Here is a 20,327-nt window from a genome sequence, read left to right as displayed (position 1 = left end):
CTTCTTCTTTTTAAGTTCCAGGGTACATGTGCAGGATGTACAAGTTTGTTGCATAGGTAATGTGTGCCCTTATGATTTGCTGCACCTATCAACCCATCACCTAGGTATTAAGCCCAACACACATTAGCTATTTTTCCTGATGCTCTCCCTCCTCCTCTCCCCCAGCAACAGGCCCCAGTATGTGTTGTTCGCCTCCTCGTGTCTATGTGTAAACACAACTTTTCTATACACTGGGAAACCCCCAAAATTTGTGTGACTTGTTTTACTGCAATATTTGCTTTATTGCAGTAAGCAGCCTGGAACAGAACCTGCAATATCTCTGAGGTGTGCCTGTATGTGGTCGTTTGAGCCTAGATAAGTCAGTCAATGAGCCTCCTTCTTTTCAAATGGGAAATAATACCTGTCCCTTCCCATAATAGGATTGTAGGCTCCAGTGGGCCAAAGCATGTGACAAGTGGGTACCGTAGGCAAGGCCAGGGGCTGGTTCACTGAGCCTAAGAGGATGTTATTGGGGACTCAACCAACTCTTGACCATACTACTTCCTGAGCATCCATAACACAACTTGCTCAAAAAACCTATCCAAAATGTGGCAGCAGCAGAAGCTTGATTTGGGGACTTCCATAAATAAACTTGAAGGTAGGCAGAAGGGCTTTCCATCCCCTAACTGGAAGAAGGATGAGCGTCATGTTTGAATCAGGTGGAAAGTGAAGGCTCCCATCAGGAGGCATCATCTAAGCATCTGTGCTGTGACACTTTGGCCATGGGGTGTCAGTTTGCAGCTGGAAGACTTAAAAATCAACAACTCAACATTAAAAATAACCAAGGCCTTTTGCCAACACAGTATGTCATGTTTATTGGGCTATTCACGGGTAAGCTTAAAATACAATGAAGAAGAAAGATCAGACATCATCAGGAATGTCGAGAAACAAAATATTTAGCATGTCTTAGTTTCAAATGTTACCATTTCATTGCAGCTGAGGAATACAGGCCATTCATTGACATAACCGCAGTGGGTGAGACTTATTTTTAGTAACAGGAAGCAAATATGTTTAACCAATGACTTTTAGGACAAGAAGCAAAAAAAAAAAACCAATATTTTCATGTAGCAAAGACAAGAAAATCATTTATACAAACTAAAGTGATACAAAATACATTATAAAGAGAACACACATACAAAAGTCATTAAGTTGGTCAAATAGTAAAGGATGTCACAGAACACCACACTGAGAGCACATTGGTGTGAATTCATTTCAGTTATGAAAGTATGTCCAGAGTGTGTTACACATTTACTGAGGTAAAGGCACGATCACTTCAACATAATTAATGGGGAAGAATCCGGATTCCCCGTGTATCATTCCTTCATACCAGTTTTCATCTATTTGATTGGTTAACGTAATGATGTCCCCTTCTTTAAATCCTAATTCTCCTTGGTTTTCTGGCTCAAAGTCATAGAGACCACGACAGCAGGGCTGGTCCATGGGAATGTTAGAACCTGTCCGCATGATATGGAGACAAAAAGTACAAGTTAACATGATCAATTATCCATGGGAAATTAGAAATGTGGAAAAACTTAGACCCTTAACAGCAGGCCCTGCTTCCTTCCCACAACAAGGCCAGCTCCACCCAGCTCACGGGTGCTGTTTGTGGTCTCTGGCTGCTTCAGCTCTCCCAGTTGCCTGTGCTGACGCCATAAGCCCAGTGTCTATCTTTTCAATACTCCCAGGCAGAGAAGTCATGCCCAGCCCATCTCCCAAAAGCAGTCACTCAGCTCCAACTGGAGTCCTAAGGGAGGGACAGAGGAATCACAAGGCCCACCTCCTTCTTCTGGGAGCTTACAGTTTCTTTGTGGGGATTGGAAAATACACGAGAAACTTTTATTATTTATCTATTTATTTTTGAGACAGAGTCTTGCTCTGTCGCCCAGGCTGGAGTGCAATGGTGTGATCCTGGCTTACTGTAACCTCTGGCTCCCAGGTTCAGGCAATTCTTGTGCCTTAGCCTCCCAAGCAGCTGGGACTACAGGTGTGCGCCACTACCCCTGGCTAATTTTTGTATTTTTAGTACAGGTGGGGTTTCACCATATTGGCCAGGCTGGTCTCGAACTCCTGGCCTTTAGTGATCTGCTCACCTCGACCTCCCAAAGTATTGGGATTACAGGCGTGATCCACTGTGCATGGCCAAAATACTTTTAGAGAACAAATATGAAGTGTATACGACTCATGGTTCAGGAGCTCTGGGGAGTGGGTAGCAGGGAAGATCTTGGTGGTCAACAAGATCTTCCTAGTGCATGGGCAGGATGAGGGCTGGGAGGAGAGAAACCAGGACAAGAAAGGCAAGAATATTTACAGACCAGAATTTACAGACAAGAATATTTACTGACGTCTATTCCCAGAATAACATAAAAAACAATTTTTTTCAAAACAAAAGCATGCTAATTGTAAAGAAAAAATACATGTATGCAAAATGGAGAAAGAAAAGTCAGAGCTGTAACCCATTACCCCAGAGATAACTGGACTAGCTTTCAGATTCCAGATGTCTTCATGATTACATTTGTGCATATATTTACATATAGTTGTTTTCATAAAAGATTCTTCTTGTACACACTAGGTTGAATATCTTCCAATTTTACTTTTAGTTACTGACTAGCTGTCAGCTCTCACAATGTAACATTTCTTCAACTAGTCTCCTGTTGCTGGACATTTATGGTTCTTCCTTCTTTTCCTTCCTTCTCTTCTTTTCATCTCTTCTTTTCCTTCCTTCCTTCTTTCCTTCCTTCTCCCTCCCTGTTTTTCTCGACTTCTCTTCCTTTTGCTTCATTTTCTTTCTGTTGTCTCTTTTACTCCCCCTTGGCTTTTAGAGACAATTCTTTGGGGGAAAAAAAGCTTATACATAAATATCCACAAATGTGCACAATTAGTTCCTGAGGATAAATTCCAAGAAAAAGATTTCATGGTCATAGAATATGAATTTGTTCTAAAATATCTGACATTTAGTGTCAATTTATTTTTCTATTAGGGTGGTGCAAAAGCAATCACAGTTTTTGCCATTACTTTCCATGGCAAAACCCGTAATTACTTTTGCACTGACCTGATATCACTATTTTTCTTCAAATGTTTAGAAGTCCCTTTATACTACACATATTTACCCTTTATCTGTCATTTCTGATACAAACATTATTCCCAACTTATCATCTGTTCCTTTTTTTTTTTTTTCCTCATTTTGTTTTTGAAGTTTGTGCTGGCGGTAGGGCAGAGAAAGGGTTTCTGTCTTGCTGTGGCATGAATGCACAAATTTAAGAGTATAAACAGTCAAACTAATCACACTTTCTATTCATGGTTTATTACTCAACTAAATTTTATTCTAGTATTTTTATTTATTTATTTTTCATGTCAGAACTTTTACTTTTATAATCCATTTGGATTTTGGCAAAAAGAGGTAAATACCTATTATATTTAATAATGCTTATGCAGTTATACCAACATAATTAAATAATCCATATTTTCTCCAGTGATTTCAAGTATTGCCTTTATCTTTATCACATATTTAATTATCATGGGACTTAGATCTATTTTTGGATTTTCTATTTTGTCCCACTGACTCATTTTGGTAACAGTACCATATCGTTTTAAATACTGTAGCTTTATAATAAATGTTAATAGGCTGGGTGTGGTAGCTCACACCTGTAATCCCAGCACTTGGGAGGCCAAGGTGGGCAGTTCACTTGAGGTCAGGAGTTTGAGACCAGACTGGCCAACATGGTGAAACCCCATCTCTAAAAATACAAAAGTTAGTCAGATGTGGTAGCACATGTCTGTAATCCCAGATACTCAGGAGGCTGAGGCGGGAGGATCACTTGAACCTGGGAGGTGGAGGTTGCAGTGAGCCAAGATCACACCACTACATTCCAGCCTGGGTGACAGAGTGAGACTCCATCTCAAAAATAAATATAAATAAATTAAATGTTAATAACTAGTAAAACTAGTTCATAGTCATTACTCTTCTATTTCAATATTTCCTTGCTATTCTCATGAATTCATTTAACTAGGTATATTTTAGTATTAATGTGACATGTTTCTCTCACAAAAATCTCACTTCAGTTTTGACTGGTTCATATTTTTTTCTTTGAGTATTAATAAGATTAATCTTAGGAGTTTTTTTTCTTAATAAGTGACTTTTGCCATCCTATTTGATGATTTCCATTTTTATTTCCTTTTTCTGTTATAAGACATTTTCCTCCCTCTAGACTTCAAGTGAGAATTGAAGCAAGTTCTGCCAGAGATTATGTTCTTTCCCCACCAAGTCTTCTAGGTCCAAGTGAAGAGAGAAGGTATGGGGTATTTCTATGGCTGTCCAAATGAGATGCTCCTTTGTCCTGGGGAGAGGTAGAGAGGTGACAGCACTGTGGGAGGAGGAAGAGAAGGGTTGGGGCAGTGGAGATCACAGAGTAGCACCTGTTTCTCTAAGGAACAGGGCACTCTAAGGAGCCTTCATCCGTGAAGTACCACAGGTTGTACCAAGGTAGCTTCCTGTTGCCTTCCTGTGGCAGTGGGTCTCAACTTGGTGGCTGCCCACTGCCCAGTTTGAACCGCAAACCAATGAAATCAGAAGCTCTGGCATCAGTATTGTTTGTTTCTCAGGTCCTTCCAACGTCCAGGGGAGGTTGACAACTACCAGTGAAATGATCCTCTCCTCTACTTCCCACAGGGAAGCGTTAAAGGTTAAAGAGACTCAGCTGGCAAGGAAAGGGAAGGGGGTAATGGTAGGGGAGCTCTTCTTCCCTTCAGGGAGGCAGCTCCTGTCCTGGGACTTTGAAACTCTGGACCCACCTGCAATATAACCTCTACAATCTACATGATGTTTCTAGCCTCTGGATGGCTCCTTCCATGACAGACCCCATCCCTGCCTAAGTCTGTGTATTCCTCTTGTCATAATGATGAAAGCTAGGGGGTAGAAGGCTATAAATATCAGGGTTTAGTTCACTATTTTGTATTTGAACAGAACAATATTCAACGATTTCAAACAAAGCATAGGGGAATAGAGGGCTTACAATACAGAACTTTTCATTTTTCTTGGGTCATGGAGTGCATATGTGGGTGGATAGGCGGGGGCTGAGCACTGAAAAGGGCAACCTGAGCCGTGAGTCAAAGTCTACTTTATTAATGTATACTGTTTTAATGTGGATTATAAAAATAATTCTTATTCTTTTAGCATTTCTCTCACTACTAGTTTTTAACAGAGTCAGGTACTAGTTTTTAACAGTCAAGTGCCAAACCACATGGTAGTCTCGGGAAACATTTCCTTGAACACAGAATGTTAATGCTAGAATGGAATTTGGCAGTCCTCCATGAGTCCTCCCCTTTTCAAAAAGAAGCCATCAATGCCTCTGAGAAGTCACAATGGTCTGGCCCCAGGGCTACTGGCTGAGCCAGAAACAGGAGGGCTCCAGACCCCAGGCCATCACCTACCTTGCTCCATGTCACCTCCTACATGATATCACTAAGGGTTGCCAAGACATTTCATAGGCTGACACACTGACTACAGGGCTAATGATTGATAGATAGATAGATAGATAGATAGATAGATACATTTATATATTTCCCTCCTATTTACTCTATAAGCCACCTGCAATGACCAAAATGCTTAGTGGCAGGCATACACTTGTCCAAGTGTATGTACCACTTCCATGTGTAAACCAGGCCACCACCTCCATGTGTAAACCTGTTCTTGCTGCACACACACACAGAACAAATCATGGAAAAGCTGCATTACTCACTTCTCATGTCATTCATTCTTGGCAAGGAACCACTGCCACATTGCCCACTTTTATATTCTGAGAGCTGGAAAGAGACCAGCACCCCTATCACACTCCATCAGCACCTAAACCCAAGACAGGGCATCTCTCCAGAGACCACTGAGTAGAAAGATCCTGTTCGAGAGCCCCCTGACTCATGCAGTGCAAGTGCACCTGGCCCTCCAGCCACCACTGGGCTGCCTAAAACACTAAGAGCAATTGGCACTTGCTAAGTAGGCACTTGGTAAATCCACCCCAACCATAGCTCAGACTGGCTGCCCTGAATTACACATGCAGCCAGATGATATTCTGAAGTATCAATGCCTTTTTCATTCTGGGTCATTTCTGTTGCCTGGGGCCCTCAACCCAAGGAGCTGGGGCTTGCTTCTCTTACTTCAGGAGGAGGGTGGAACCCAGACATGAACAAAGCAGTCAATGTTTAGCTTTTAAGTTCCCAAATAAAACTATTTCAGTTGTGACACATTGTGAAAGCCAAGGCTTTTAGGCTTTCATGCTAGAGCCAGGTAGGCTTTTATAAGATTTAAGAGCAAGAGCGATAGAGAGACAGAGGGAGAGAGAGAGAAACTCCTGGGTTCCAAGGAACTAGAGTTTGAAGAACTCAGAGCCTAGCATTTTGATTATAAGCCATGGAGAAGGAGGAGCTGTTTCCTGCCATCCAGAGAAGAGATACAAGCTCTTCCTGGAGGCAAGGAAGTAGGGAAGGGGCCTGGAGTGAGAAGAGGATGAGCAAGACAATTGAAATGCTCCTTGGATGCCACCCTGGGGAAGGGGGTCTTAGACTCCACTTTCCACAGAAATTCTGGGAGAAGGCAGCTATCAAAGTTCTCTGGACTAACACAGGGGCTGCAGCCCAGTGGAAACCATGTGGCGTCACTAAGTAGAGATGGGGCCTGAAGGCTGGTGGCTCCCTGTGAACTGTGAACAAATTCCCTCAAGTTCCCAGCAGGAAGTGCTGAGGGGTCACTGAGGCCAGAGACAGCCTGGGGGCAGTGACACAGGGTTCCAAATGCAGAGATTCAGCAACCCAGAGAAGAAGGCCTGGGCCACAGATGTCAGCAGGTCCTGACCCAGGCCCAAGGCCTCCTGTGACGAGCCACCTCAGCTGTGGAAGCAAGCTTCCCTACCTGACACCATGATGTTCTGTCAACTCCCCTCACATCCAGGCAACATCTTAGGACTGGACCAGTGGGAGAAGAGAACCTTCAAGAAAAACCAACAGCCCTGATAGGGAATTTCTACTCTGAATTGACTGTTTAAATCCGGAATCACCTAAGTCATAAATGGATAGTCTACGCTTTCTATTGGAAGAGACTGAGCTACCTTGAAATGGCAAGACTGTGCTTTTTTCCACCATTAGAAGAAATGGAAAAAAGATTTTAAAACTTTTTTTTTTTTGGTCAACAGCAGAAATGGAAAAAAGATTAAGTTGTTTCCACCATTGGTCTACATAGAGGCTTGCAAGCAAGTTCAGTTCAGCTAAATAGAAATTAAGTTGCTGCCCGCCTGAGTGACAGTGTGTGAATTTTCCCTTGACACAAAAGTCACCACGGATGGAGCCCCAGAGTCCAGGCAGAATGGGCTGGATTTCCTCAATGGAGGCTTTCCAACTCTGTTAGATATAAGCCTCTCCAAGAGAGCTGAATGCCTGGTTTCCCACCATCCGAAGCCGGCACCTCAGCTGAAAACATCTCGTAAGAAAAGACTGGTCCTACTCAGTGTCCCATCTTTGTTGAAAACCCCCTCCCCTTTCCCCTGTGGTCCTGCAGCTGGCAGTTCCTCGTCTACCTCCACCTCCTTGCTCTCTCGCATTCAGTAGCTGGCACCTGGAATCACTGGGCATAGTTGCACAGGAGCTCCCAGCTAGCTGCTGTGGATCTGGGTGCCCTTGAACAGGCGGCTGAAACCCCTGACCCTGGGCTGTCCAGTGAGACGGCTTCAGCCAGGGCTGCCCTCTCCAAGTGGCCCTGTGTTTATTTTCTCTTACTCCTGAGACCTGACTTCAACCAAACGTGAGAGCCAAGGTGGGAAAACACAGTCTTCCTTGTTAAAGTATTGAAACAAAGATTATTTTAACAGAGAAAAGGGAGTGTCCCTGTTAAATATTTATTATTCAAGCTCCGTTCCACACCATTAGGAAAAAGAGAGAGAGAGAGAGACGCTACCACAAGAGTTTAAGATGGCTGGTCAGTAAGTACTGTATCAGTAACACAGTAGGAGGTAGGAAAACCACGTTCCCCCTGAAATAAACTGATTTCCCTCTTGGCATTAATATGGTTCAGTTCCTCTTATTTTAACAGCAGGAAAATTATTTGCAGTTCCCCTCCCCCAACTCCACTTATTATATATATGTATACACACACACACATATATATACACACATATATATATTTTGGCTAAAGTCTCTGCTGCTGCAAAGAGTTATTGCATATGCAGAAATGCTGAGCACATTTTATTAAGGTAGAGGCAGTCCAGTCTACAATTCCTCAGCCCCACTCAGCTACAGGGATGAAATAATAACTCTCAGGTGTTAGTGTTTACCATGTGCCAGGACAATATTCTAAGTGCCTCAGAGATATTAGTGGATTTATGGATTTAATTCCCAGAGAAATTCTATGAGTAGGTACCACTATTTCCCCCAATGTGAGGGATGGAGAAATTGAGGCATACAAATTTAACACAATTAAGCCACAGCACTGAGACTTGACCGCGGGCCAGGTCGAGAGTCTGTGCTCTTGATCCCTATGCCATATATCCCTCTGAAAATGGTTAGTTTGTGGTTTTATCCCTACTGTTTTTCTTTCTGTTTTCCTTTTTTTTTTTTTTGAGACTGTCTTGCTCTGTCCCTCGAGCTGCAGTACAGTGCCCTGCTATTGGCCTGCAGCCTTGACCTCTTGGGCTCAAGCAATCCTTCCGCCTTAGCCTCCTAAGTACCTGGGACTATAGGCACCATCATGCCCGGATAATTTTGGTATTTTCTATAGAGGTGGAGTCTCACTATGTTGCCCAGGCTGGTCTCAAACTCCAGGGCTTAAGTGATCCTCCTGCTTTGGCCTCTCAAAGTGCTGGAATTACAGGCATGAGCTACCACACCCGGCCTTCTCCCACACCATTTCTGAGCCAACTCCAGCCAATGGGGTGGCCCATCAGCTGGGCTTGGAATGAGCCTTTGGGTCCTCAGTTCGGCATACCTCAGGATGCTCCCAGGCCTTGGAAGGATCTCTTAGAGCATTCTCTACCTAAATCCTACCCAGATCCCCAGGAAGGTCTGTCCATGTCCCACCTAGCCTTGCCTGTCACACCTGAAGGATAACTTCTGGGCACTTAGTCTCTATCCTGTCTTCTTCAGCCTGAGTTCCAGCTTCAAAGTGAGCAGCTCAGGCTTCAGTTAAAAACAGTGCCCACTCCAGGTGGTGAATTAGACACCAGAGTAGAGATGGCATCAGAAGGGACTGGCATGTCTGCAGCCTGGCCTTCTCATTTTCTCTCTCTCTCCCATATGCCAGGATCTGGAAGCCTGTTCTCCAGGGCTCCATCTCTAACCTTGACTTTAAGGGAGGTGAAGGTGGAAGGACTGGTCAGTGGTGAAAGGGGCGTCCTTTTCTCTGTTGCACTAAAAATCACAGCTCTTTTGTGGAACTTGTGTTCTTTTCAGACCACCGAAGGAGCCCACTGTGCTCGCTCCTTTGCTGGCCTTGACTGTGGGGACTTCGTGATCTGGAAGCATTCGGTCAGAGCATCCCCACTGAAAGGCAAACTATGACCCCACCCCCACAGCTATTTTGAGGGGCAAAGGGGATAGAGAGAGAAGTAATTCACACAATGCTGTCAACATAAGTCCCTGTTGGGGTACAAGGTATGGAGTCTCCCAGAAGCTACTGACCTGAGAAGGGCTCTTTGTCTTTTAGTAAATCCCCCAGACTGTTGTGTCTTTTGAGTGTTTTAGTTCCTGCTTTTTATAATTTTTCTCTTGCCTCCCTTGTAGTCTGGCTGCGACCTGTCACTTTTTCCTGCCGTCAATGGCCTTCCCGAAGCAGTCCCTTGGGCCTTCCTAATCTGCTGGTTCCAGTCTGCTGTAGGCTGGGAAATCAGATAACCAATTATGTAACATTAACAGTGCTGCATTGTGGGCTCTTACTCTGTACCGAGTCCCTGGCCCAGTACCCCTAATTCACAAGATCCAATTTAATCCTTAGAATAATCCTGTGAGGTAGTAATGAGAATCTGCATTCGTTAGATGACGAAATTGAGACCCAAAGGTATGAAGTGAACCAGGATTCGGGCTTCCCTCTGACTCCAAAGCCCACTTTGCAGTAAGGCAGGTAACACCCCTTTGGGCTGGGTGGGCTCATATTCTGCTCACTTCCTGGCCTGAAGTCAGGAAATCCAAACGTGTTTCCTTATTACTTACACCACTTGTAGAGCAGCTAAGGAACAGACAGGAAGGTACCTGCTGATGGGGGGAATCCACATCCCAGTCGGGAATGGGACCCCAAGTCTCCTGGAAGCTTCGGTTCCAGAACCCAGGTGACCTTGAGGTTTGACTGTACCTGCACCATCCGACTAGAGAGTTCATCTCCTACCATGGTGGGGTAGAAATCCGATTTGGAACTTTCAGGTTTATTTCTGGTTCCAATTCATTTTCAAACTCTCACCGAGTGTTTGAAAGCATGGAGCCGGGAGCATGGAGCCAGGCACCATGTTCAATCTGTGAGATACCATCTCCTCTGAGTTCAAACAAGCATATCTGGTTCAAACTCCCTTCAAAAAGTTTCTTTTTTCCCATTTATAATCTCAAATTGTTATAGCAGAATTCGTTTGAAGCACATGCTTTCTCGCTATCTAACCCAGACACAACACTGGTGTCCAATGCTGATAGATACCACAGACACTATCTGGTTCAACATCTCTAACATATTGTTTTTCTCCATGGGTAAGAGCGCACTGGACAGAAGCTTCAGATCTCTGCATCTTTGCTGTGGATTAGGTCATCTTTGGGTCCTGATTTCCTTATCTGGAAATTTTAAGTGTTGGTCTATGATGGTTAAGTTGTATACTACCAAGTAAAATCTAGTAAAAGTCTATGGACTGTCTTTCTAGAAATAACAGCCCTGTATTTATCCACAGGAGATGTGATTTATTGAAATTACTTGCCAACGGAACTCAAGCTTAACCATTAAAATCTGTAAAAGTAAGCATGTGTGCTTTATGTTAACCTTAATGCCAATCTTCCTCAATTTACTCGGGTTATATTAGATGGGTTTAACTAATAAAGTTGTGCCCTCCCCCACCTTACAAAACCATGACTTGTCTACTGAGATGACTTCTGCAGATAAATATCAAAACCTGTGGCCCATTTATTTATCAAAATAAACTTTCTGGCAGGTGACCCCTCTATTGCAACCAGATCCAATGTGTGTGGCTTGTTTTTGTTGCTGTTGTTGTTGTTTGTATTATTATTATTATTTTGCCACTCTGAGTTCTGGAAAATGAAAATGCAAACAGCAGCCTTCATTAGAGTTGACTTTCTGGCCACTGGCATAGTGATCAGCTTGCAGATGATACCTTGTCTGGCCTGCTCCTTGCTTTTTCACAATGTGGATTAGTTGCCAACATCTAAAAGTCAGGAGATGTCACATAAACATAGGGTTTCTGGCTAATCTTGAAAAATCAGAAAGGCTAGCTATGATGGGCCCACATTCTCAGGCAAGGGGCACTTGTCGTAGACTATTGGCCACCCCCTTCAGAAACAACAAGTGTTTTCTAGTTGTTGAAGGACACACCTCTCTCTGTCGTGATCCTGACTTGGAAGCTTAGAGTCAGCCATTTATCACCAGCCTTGCACTACCTTCTTACACTTTTCCTATGTCTCTCATTCCTATAATCTGGCATTCAAGTTTGCACTTGCAGCCACATCCACTGGACAACTCTAGGGGGTGTCATTCATATGGACTCAGAGTCCCCTGGATGGTGCAACACCATTGTTGCCTGGTTTGTAATCCCAGGACACAACAGACTTCTACTGTATTTTTTAAAACAAGTACACAAATTAATATTTAGATGATGGTATTTTACATTTTAGCTTACAGATCAAATGTATCATTATAAAGTATATGTTAAGATTTTAAAATATGCAGCATTTGAGATCATTTCAGCAAAGTCAAAATCCCCACAACTAAGTCAGAATTTATATAGTCTTATGGCTTTTCAAAACTCTTTTTACAGGCTATTCAGAATAACTGCAGAAAATCATTCCCTGCAGTGAGGAAAACTTCCCTCTCTAAATCTCCCTTCAGACTGGAAAATAACAGAGAGACTCTTCCTGTTCACCTCACCAATGGCTACTGATCAGCAATAATAATCATATTTCACACTTTAATTTTTAAAATATTTTTTAAAATATAGAAAATATTAAATGTTCAACCTACTCACGTTTCAAATTATTAAGAACGCTAAGTACTCACAAAAGATAACTACTGCAGCCACAGAATTTAGAGCTAGAAAGTACCTTGGAATGTATTAAGTCAAATCACTTCCTCTAGGAACAAGTTCAAATCGGTCTAGAGGTGCTAAGAAACTCACCCCAACTGATCCAACTTAGAAGTTCCAGAATCTGAACTACAACATGGGACTCCTGTTTCCTTACTTTTTTCTCTCTTGTCAGTAACTCTGACTCTGAAGCACTACTGATAATACATAGAAATGGATCTCGGGGGAAGGCTGTTAGTGGGGAAGGGGAATAGAAGAAAAGAGGTGGAAGGCAAGAAAAGAAATGTAAGAAACAACATGCTGACTGAACAATTACCATTGTCACTGCTCTGTGAAATTTTAATTTCTTCTACGGAAATGTAGGTTAAAAAAATTGCATGTATTTCTATTTGTAAAGTGTTCATCTTCTTCAATTTTCAAACTTCATATTTCACTTTTGAATAAATGTTTATTTTCTAATGTAATCCTAGACATTTTGTGCCAATGAGGGGAATGACTTAGGCTCTAGAAATTACTTCCAAGCTGCCTTAGAAGTGTCAAGAAATTTATAAAAGTCTCTTTTATACCTAAAGAGAGTTAGAATGTCTTAATACAAGCCATTTGGGAGATTTATTTCACCTCACTCTGATGTGCCTGTAGCACACATTTGGAATGCATATTTGTTAACTAATTTCAGTCTCCTATATGTTTAAAGTAGGTCCCAGTTTGGGGCATATTAACCCTTAGTTGTGATTACACAAAGTGGTACCCCTTTTAAGAGTTTCGGCAAGAAGAAAAAAAAAAAAACTTCATAAAAAATGAGTTGATAAAATACATTTTGTCCTCTAGTCTTTAAATATATAATTCAGGAGGTGACAACCTGGTACCCAATAAAAATTCCTCACGGGCGAGGAAGATACTTGAGCATGGGTCACAAGTTCCTACACTATTTTCTTAAAAATCAGTGGGTTTCTGGGAGCTACACAGGCACACGTTTCAGCTCAAGGATGTTTCTTGGCCTCCCTTTCTCTTTGGGGACAGAGGGGAAGCTTACACTGATGAAACAGCATGACCCTACACTCGTGGGCTTGAACAGGCAGTCGTTTCTCCCAGCCAAGACCTAGAGTTGGATTTTGTCTGCAATCTGTCATTTCAAGATGTGATTCTCCCCCTTCTCCATTTTGGCTCACTTTACTCATTCTCTTAACTACCTAGCAATGATATTATCAAAGATTCCATCTCAGTCCCACGATGCATTCTGCTTAATTGACTTATGTTCTTTCATCTCTCTCTTTTTTTCTTTAGAAAGAAGAAATGATAAAGAAAATGTTCTTGGAATTCATTTCTGGCAGTCTCATGAGCTTTGCTTTCATTTGTTAGAGAAATGCTTGACATTTTTCCTTTACTTTATAAACACTATGTGCAAATCATTCAGAATCCTAATGGAAAGTAATTTCCCATTAATGCAGGCTATAAATGTCATTTTCTTTTGAAACTGTGCCTCAAAAACAAACAGTACAGGACCCCCTTTACACTCACAAATTCCACCCACAAATCAAGGAAGCCCAGTGCTAGGTGTGTGAGAGGGGGACTTGAAGCTACCACCGAGGGAAACTTAGAAGAGGCAGCCTGGGACAGGCACAGGCAAAAGACACACAGTGGCACACAGTAGAGTTTGTTGCAGTGGAGCATATGGGACACTGAGCCTTCTTAGAAGCCAGCTTCTGCACATCTGTGATCTCTGTCTGAACATCGCCCTTCTAGGAACTTAATCTGTCTAGGGACCCAGCTACTGGCCAAGAAAGAGGGGACAAAGTACTGACATGCGCGGCCTCAGTGAGGAAGCCAAAGACCTCACTGTCTTCTGCTTTTCCCTTCCAAGTCATATGCATTCAGCGGGCTCCCTTTGCAACCACTTGCTGACCACAGATTCCCCATAATCATGAATCTTGGAAATAAATCATTCCCCATGCTCTTGGCCATTTCATAATATTCCCTAGTATTCCTTCTTAATGACACAACATGAAATATCTGTAAGGTAAAATGCCCAGCTCTGCTACTTCCTGGCTCTGTGATCTTGAGAAGATCTCACTTAACCTCTCAGAGCCTCTACTTACTCATCTGTAAAATGGGGACTAAAAATAGTACTAGAGATGTATACAAAGTATTTATACAATATCTAACCCATAGTAAGTAGTCAATAAGTGTAGTTGCTATTATCATTATCTTATTATTTATTACTTTTTTAAATTATCACTTCCTTGGAGTACTGTTATGAGGATGAAATGAGTTATGTCTATGTCTATAAAGCACCAAATACTAACTCCTAGCATACTGTTGGCACTCAAATGCTAGGTCCCTATTACCTTAAGGGATACTTTAATTCAAATACCTTTTCATTTTTATAAGGCTTAACACTCTACACTGCCATTCTGTGAGCTCAATCAAAGGAAAGTTGAGCTCTCTCTTTGGTGGCAAATGAGAGAATGGTGTCTTGGGAGCTTGACCTGAGGTCCTATCTCTAAGAACTACTCGGGTGCAAGCTGGAAAGGTAGAGACAATGGGGCAAGGACTGAGCCCTGGGGTTCTGGGTTCTCCTTTCCTACTGGCATTGAAGGAGGGAAGCTGAAGTTGAACTCACTGTGAAAAGTTTTAGTTAATTTGCTTATACCTAGCTGCTTCTTCTTCTTCTTATTTTTAGACAGAGTTTCACTCTTGTTGCCCAGGCTGGAATGCAAGGGTGCGATCTCAGCTCACCGCAACCTCACCACAACCTCTGCCTCCCAGGTTTCAAGGAATTCTCCTGCCTCAGCCTCTCAAATAGCTGGGATTACAGGCATGTACCACCATGTCTGACTAATTTTGTATTTTTAGTAGAGATGGGGTTTCTCCATGTTGGTCAAGCTGGTCTCAAACTCCCGAACTCAGGTGGTCCACCTGCCTTGGCCTCCCAAAGTGCTGGGATTACAGGCGTGAGCCACCACACCAGGCTGAAACCCAGTGACCTGTTAGATTATGGCAAAACATTTGAAAAACTTTTTGCCTATAATAACTCTGGAAGCAGACCACATACCAGTAGCGCTAAAGAAAGAAGGTGAATAAAATCAGAAGGCTGGATGTTAGCTAAACATTGGTATGTATAGCAAGTTATTATAAGAAAGACAAAAGTTGCCCAGTCTGCAAGCAAAGACAAAAGAAAGAGCAGAGGTTGGTTCCTAATGCATTAGAAAAGCAAACTTCTTCTGTACCCCAAAGAAAACAAGATAAGCAGATTGCTCTTCCGAATCATTCTCAGAGACCTCCCTAAACCAAAGGAACTCAGTTGTGTGGCAAAGATGCAACGAAAGGTGTCACCTTCCTACTCAAATCTGCTGTTTCAGGTGGTCTCGAGGTAGCCTCTGTAAGTTAAGAAAGTGAAGCATGGGTGAGACAAGGAAGGAAAGAAATAAACGTTTTAAGAGCTACATCTTCCAACACTATGTTGAATAGGAGTGGTGAGAGAGGGCATCCCTGTCTTGTACCAGTTTTCAAAGGGAATTTTTCCAGTTTTTGCCCATTCAGTATGATATTGGCTGTGGGTTTGTCATAAATAGCTCTTATTATTTTGAGATACGTTCCATCAATACCGAATTTATTGAGCATTTTTAGCATGAAGGGTTGTTGAATTTTGTCAAAGGCCTTTTCTGCATCTATTGAGATAATCATGTGGTTTTTGTCTTTGGTTCTGTTTATATGCTGGAAGTTCTGGCTAGGGCAATCAGGCAAGAGAAAGAAATAAAGGGTATCCAGTTAGGAAAAGAAGAAGTCAAATTGTCCCTGTTTGCAGATGACATGATTGTATATTTAGAAAACCCCATTGTCTCAGCCCAACATCTCCTTAAGCTGATAAGCAACTTCAGCAAAGTCTCAGGATACAAAATTAATGTGCAAAAATCACAAGCATTCTTATACACCAGTAACAGACAAACAGAGAGCCAAATCAGGAATGAACTTCCATTCACAATTGCTTCAAAGAGAATAAAATACCTAGGAATCCAACTTACAAGGGATGTAAAGGACCTCTTCAAGGAGAACTACCAACCACTGCTCAGTGAAATCAAAGAGGACACTAACAAATGGAAGAACATACCATGCTCATGGATAGGAAGAATCAATATCGTGAAAATGGCCATACTGCCCAAGGTTATTTATAGATTCAATGCCATCCCCATCAAGCTACCAATGAGTTTCTTCACAGAATTGGAAAAAACTGCTTTCAAGTTCATATGGAACCAAAAAAGAGCCCGCATTGCCAAGACAATCCTAAGTCAAAAGAACAAAGCTGGAGGCATCACGCTACCTGACTTCAAACTATACTACAAGGCTACAGTAACCCAAACAGCATGGTACTGGTACCAAAACAGAGATATAGACCAATGGAACAGAACAGAGTCCTCAGAAATAATACCACACATCTACAGCCATCTGATCTTTGACAAACCTGAGAGAAACAAGAAATGGGGAAAGGACTCCCTATTTAATAAATGGTGCTGGGAAAATTGGCTAGCCATAAGTAGTAAGCTGAAACTGGATCATTTCCTTACTCCTTATACGAAAATTAATTCAAGATGGATTAGAGACCTAAATGTTAGACCTAATACCATAAAAACCATAGAAGAAAACCTAGGTAGTACCATTCAGGACATAGGCATGGGCAAGGACTTCATGTCTAAAACACCAAAAGCAACGGCAGCAAAAGCCATAATTGACAAATGGGATATGATTAAACTAAAGAGCTTCTGCACAGCAAAAGAAACTACCATCAGAGTGAACAGGCAACCTACAGAATGGGAGAAAATTTTGGCAATCTACTCATCTGACAAAGGGCTAATATCCAGAATCTACAAAGAACTCAAACAAATTTACAAGAAAAAAACAAACAACCCCATCCAAAAGTGGGCAAAAGATATGAACAGACATTTCTCAAAAGAAGACATTCATACAGCCAACAGACACATGAAAAAATGCTCATCATCACTGGCCATCAGAGAGATGCAAATCAAAACCACAATGAGATACCATCTCACACCAGTTAGAATGGCAATCATTAAAAAGTCAGGAAACAACAGTTGCTGGAGAGGATGTGGAGAAATAGGAACACTTTTACACTGTTGGTGGGATTGTAAACTAGTTCAACCATTATGGAAAACAGTATGGCAATTTCTCAAGGATCTAGAACTAGAAGTACCATACGACCCAGCCATCCCATTACTGGGTATATACCCAAAGGATTATAAATCATGCTGCTATAAAGACACATGCACACGTATGTTTATTGCACCACTATTCACAATAGCAAAGACTTAGAATCAACCCAAATGTCCATCGGTGACAGACTGGATTAAGAAAATGTGGCACATATACACCATGGAATATTATGCAGCCATAAAAAAGGATGAGTTTGTGTCCTTTGTAGGGACATGGATGCAGCTGGAAACCATCATTCTCAGCAAACTATCACAAGAACAGAAAACCAAACACCACATGTTCTCACTCATAGGTGGGAATTGAACAATGAGATCACTTGGACTCGGGAAGGGGAACATCACACACCAGGGCCTATCACGGGGAGAGGGGAGGGGGGAGGGATTGCATTGGGAGTTATACCTGATGTTAATGACGAATTGATGGGTGCTGACGAGTTGATGGGTGCAGCACACCAACATGGCACAAGTATACATATGTAACAAACCTGCACATTATGCACATGTACCCTAGAACTTAAAGTATAATTAAAAAAAAAAAAGAGCTATATCTAAGAAAGAACCTTGAATGTATTTACAGGCACATGGAACTGCCTGGAAGTATATAGATCAGAAGATCACTATGTTTTTTAAGAAATCAAGTTGTGGACAGTGTGGTGACTCACCTGTAATTCCAGCAGTTTGGGAGGCTGAGGCAGGTGGATCACTCAAGGTCAGGCGTTCAAGACCAGCCTGGCCAACATGGTGAAGCCCCATCTCTACTAAAAATACAAAAATTGGCCAGGCGTGGTGGTGCATGCCTATAATACCAGCTACTTGGGAGGCTGAGGCACAAGAATTGCTTGAACCTGGGAAGCAGAGGTTGCAGTGAGCCAAGATCCCACCACTGCACTCCAGCCTGGGCGACAGAGCAAGACTATCTCAAAAAAAAAAAAAAAAAAAAGAAATCAAGTTGTGATAAGAAGTGTAAACCTAACCTGAAGACATCTGTATCTACTAAACTGTAAGGAACCCACAAGGTCCCTGAGCAGCAATAAGCACAGATGTCAAAGAAGGCAGCCCTCCAAAGCCCACTTACAAAGTGGTCTTGGAAGACACATTTCTCAGAAAGCAAATCTAGGAGCTCATAGAATAAAAGACAAAAGCATCTCCCTCATCCAAAATCCAGAGAGCAGAACCAGGGTCTAATCAAGACACTTTCTTTACTGTCAGGGTAGGGGGGTCCTTGAAATTTCTGTCCAGCAGGAGTCCATCATTGTTATGGACTAGTGTATGCAGTGTATTTCCTATTCGTTATGGCCTGAATGTGTGTGTTCCCCCAAAATTCATCTGTTGAAATGTAATCTCCAATGCAATAGTATTAAGAGCTGGGACCTTTAGGAATTGATTACGTAATGAGAATTAGTGACTTGGGGGTGATTAGGTCATGAGTAGGATTAGTGCCCTTATAAAAGGGACCTGAGGGAGCTCATTTGCTCCTTCTGCCATGTGAGGACATAGCTAGAAGATGTCATCTATGAGGAATGGGCCTCCACCAGGCACCAGTTCTGCTGGCACCTTGATTTTAGACATCTCAGCCTCCAGACTGTAAGTAAAAGCTACCCAGTCTAAGGTATTTTGTTACAGCAGCCCAAACAAAGATGCCATTACAACTGGATAGCAGCTGCCTAGCTAAAGGTTGTACTTCCCAAGTTGCTTTGCTACTAGGTGTGGCTGTTTGAGCGCTCATCCTTGGAATGTCTGTGTCATTTCCACCTGTGGGTATAAGAGGAAATATCTAGCCTAAATGTTTGTTCTTTCTCCCCTTCCTGCTGGCTTGAGTGGCAATAACTAGGAAGCCATATGATGAAGATGGCAGAGCTGCCATCAGCCTAGACCCCTGAGAGACTCTATGCATTAGAACCAACTATCTTCTTGGAATATTCTCCCTGGACTGTGGCAGGAGTGAAGAAATCCTATTTTACTGCATTTCGGTTTTGTGGTTTTTTTGTTTGTTTTTTTTTTGAAACAGAAAACTAGTGTTAGCATAATACAATACAAAAAGTCTTCAGAGAAACCCTGAATGGACCAGTAACAAGCAGCAAGACTGAAATGGTAATTTAAAAATTACCAAAAAGAAAAAAAAAAAATGTCCAGGACCAGAAGGATTCACAGCTGAATTCTATCAGACATTCAAAGAAGAGTTAGTACCAATGCTATTGACACTATTCTACAAGATAGAGAAAGAAGGAATCCTCTCTAAATCTTTCTATGAAGCCAGTATCACCCTAATACCAAAACCAGGAAAGGACATAGAAAAAAAAAAAATCACAGACCAATCTCCCTGATGAACACATATGCAAAAATCCTTAACAAAATGCTAGCTAAATGAATCCAATAGCATACCCAAAAGATAATCCACCACAATCAAGTGGGTTTTATACCAGGGATGCAGGGATGGTTTACCATACGCAAGTCAATAAATGTCATACACCATATAAACAGAATTAAAAACAAAAAGTACATGATCATCTCAATGACACTGAAAAAGCATTTGCAAAATCCAGCATCCCTTCACGATTAAAAACCCTCAGCAAAATAGGTATACAAGGGACATCCTTAATGTAATAAAAACCATCTACAACAAACCCACAGTCAACATAATACTGAATGAAGAAAAGTTGAAAGCATTTCCTCTGAGAACTGGAATAAGACAAGGATGCCCACTCTCACCACTTCTGTTCAACATAGTACTGGAAGTCCTAGCCAGAGCAATCAGACAAGAGAAAGAAATAAAGGGCATCCAAATCAGTATAGAGGAAGTCAA

At 42.0% G+C, this 20,327-nt stretch overlaps 1 protein-coding gene across 7 annotated transcripts in view; it reads right to left on the bottom strand.

Moving 5' to 3' along the window:
• Positions 1 to 828: 828 nt before the first annotated feature.
• SH3GL3 (SH3 domain containing GRB2 like 3, endophilin A3) overlaps positions 829 to 20,327 on the bottom strand; it is a 185,740-nt gene continuing 166,241 nt past the window's right edge. For 6 of the 7 annotated variants that reach the window (XM_033189182.1, XM_033189187.1, XM_033189185.1 and 3 more), the window contains one exon: positions 829 to 1,493. In XM_033189182.1, the coding sequence (XP_033045073.1) occupies positions 1,288 to 1,493 (206 nt within the window). In that variant the 3' untranslated portion in view covers positions 829 to 1,287. Of the gene's footprint in view, positions 1,494 to 9,693; positions 9,891 to 20,327 lie in introns of all 7 variants that reach the window. The other variant, XR_004431854.1, reaches the window with a different exon arrangement.

Source organism: Trachypithecus francoisi, unplaced genomic scaffold, assembly GCF_009764315.1.
Source record: "Trachypithecus francoisi isolate TF-2019V2 unplaced genomic scaffold, Tfra_2.0 Lachesis_group3, whole genome shotgun sequence".
Lineage (NCBI taxonomy): Eukaryota > Metazoa > Chordata > Mammalia > Primates > Cercopithecidae > Trachypithecus > Trachypithecus francoisi.
Note: the sequence above shows the minus strand (reverse complement) of the source record. Positions and strands in the feature narration are given on the sequence as shown.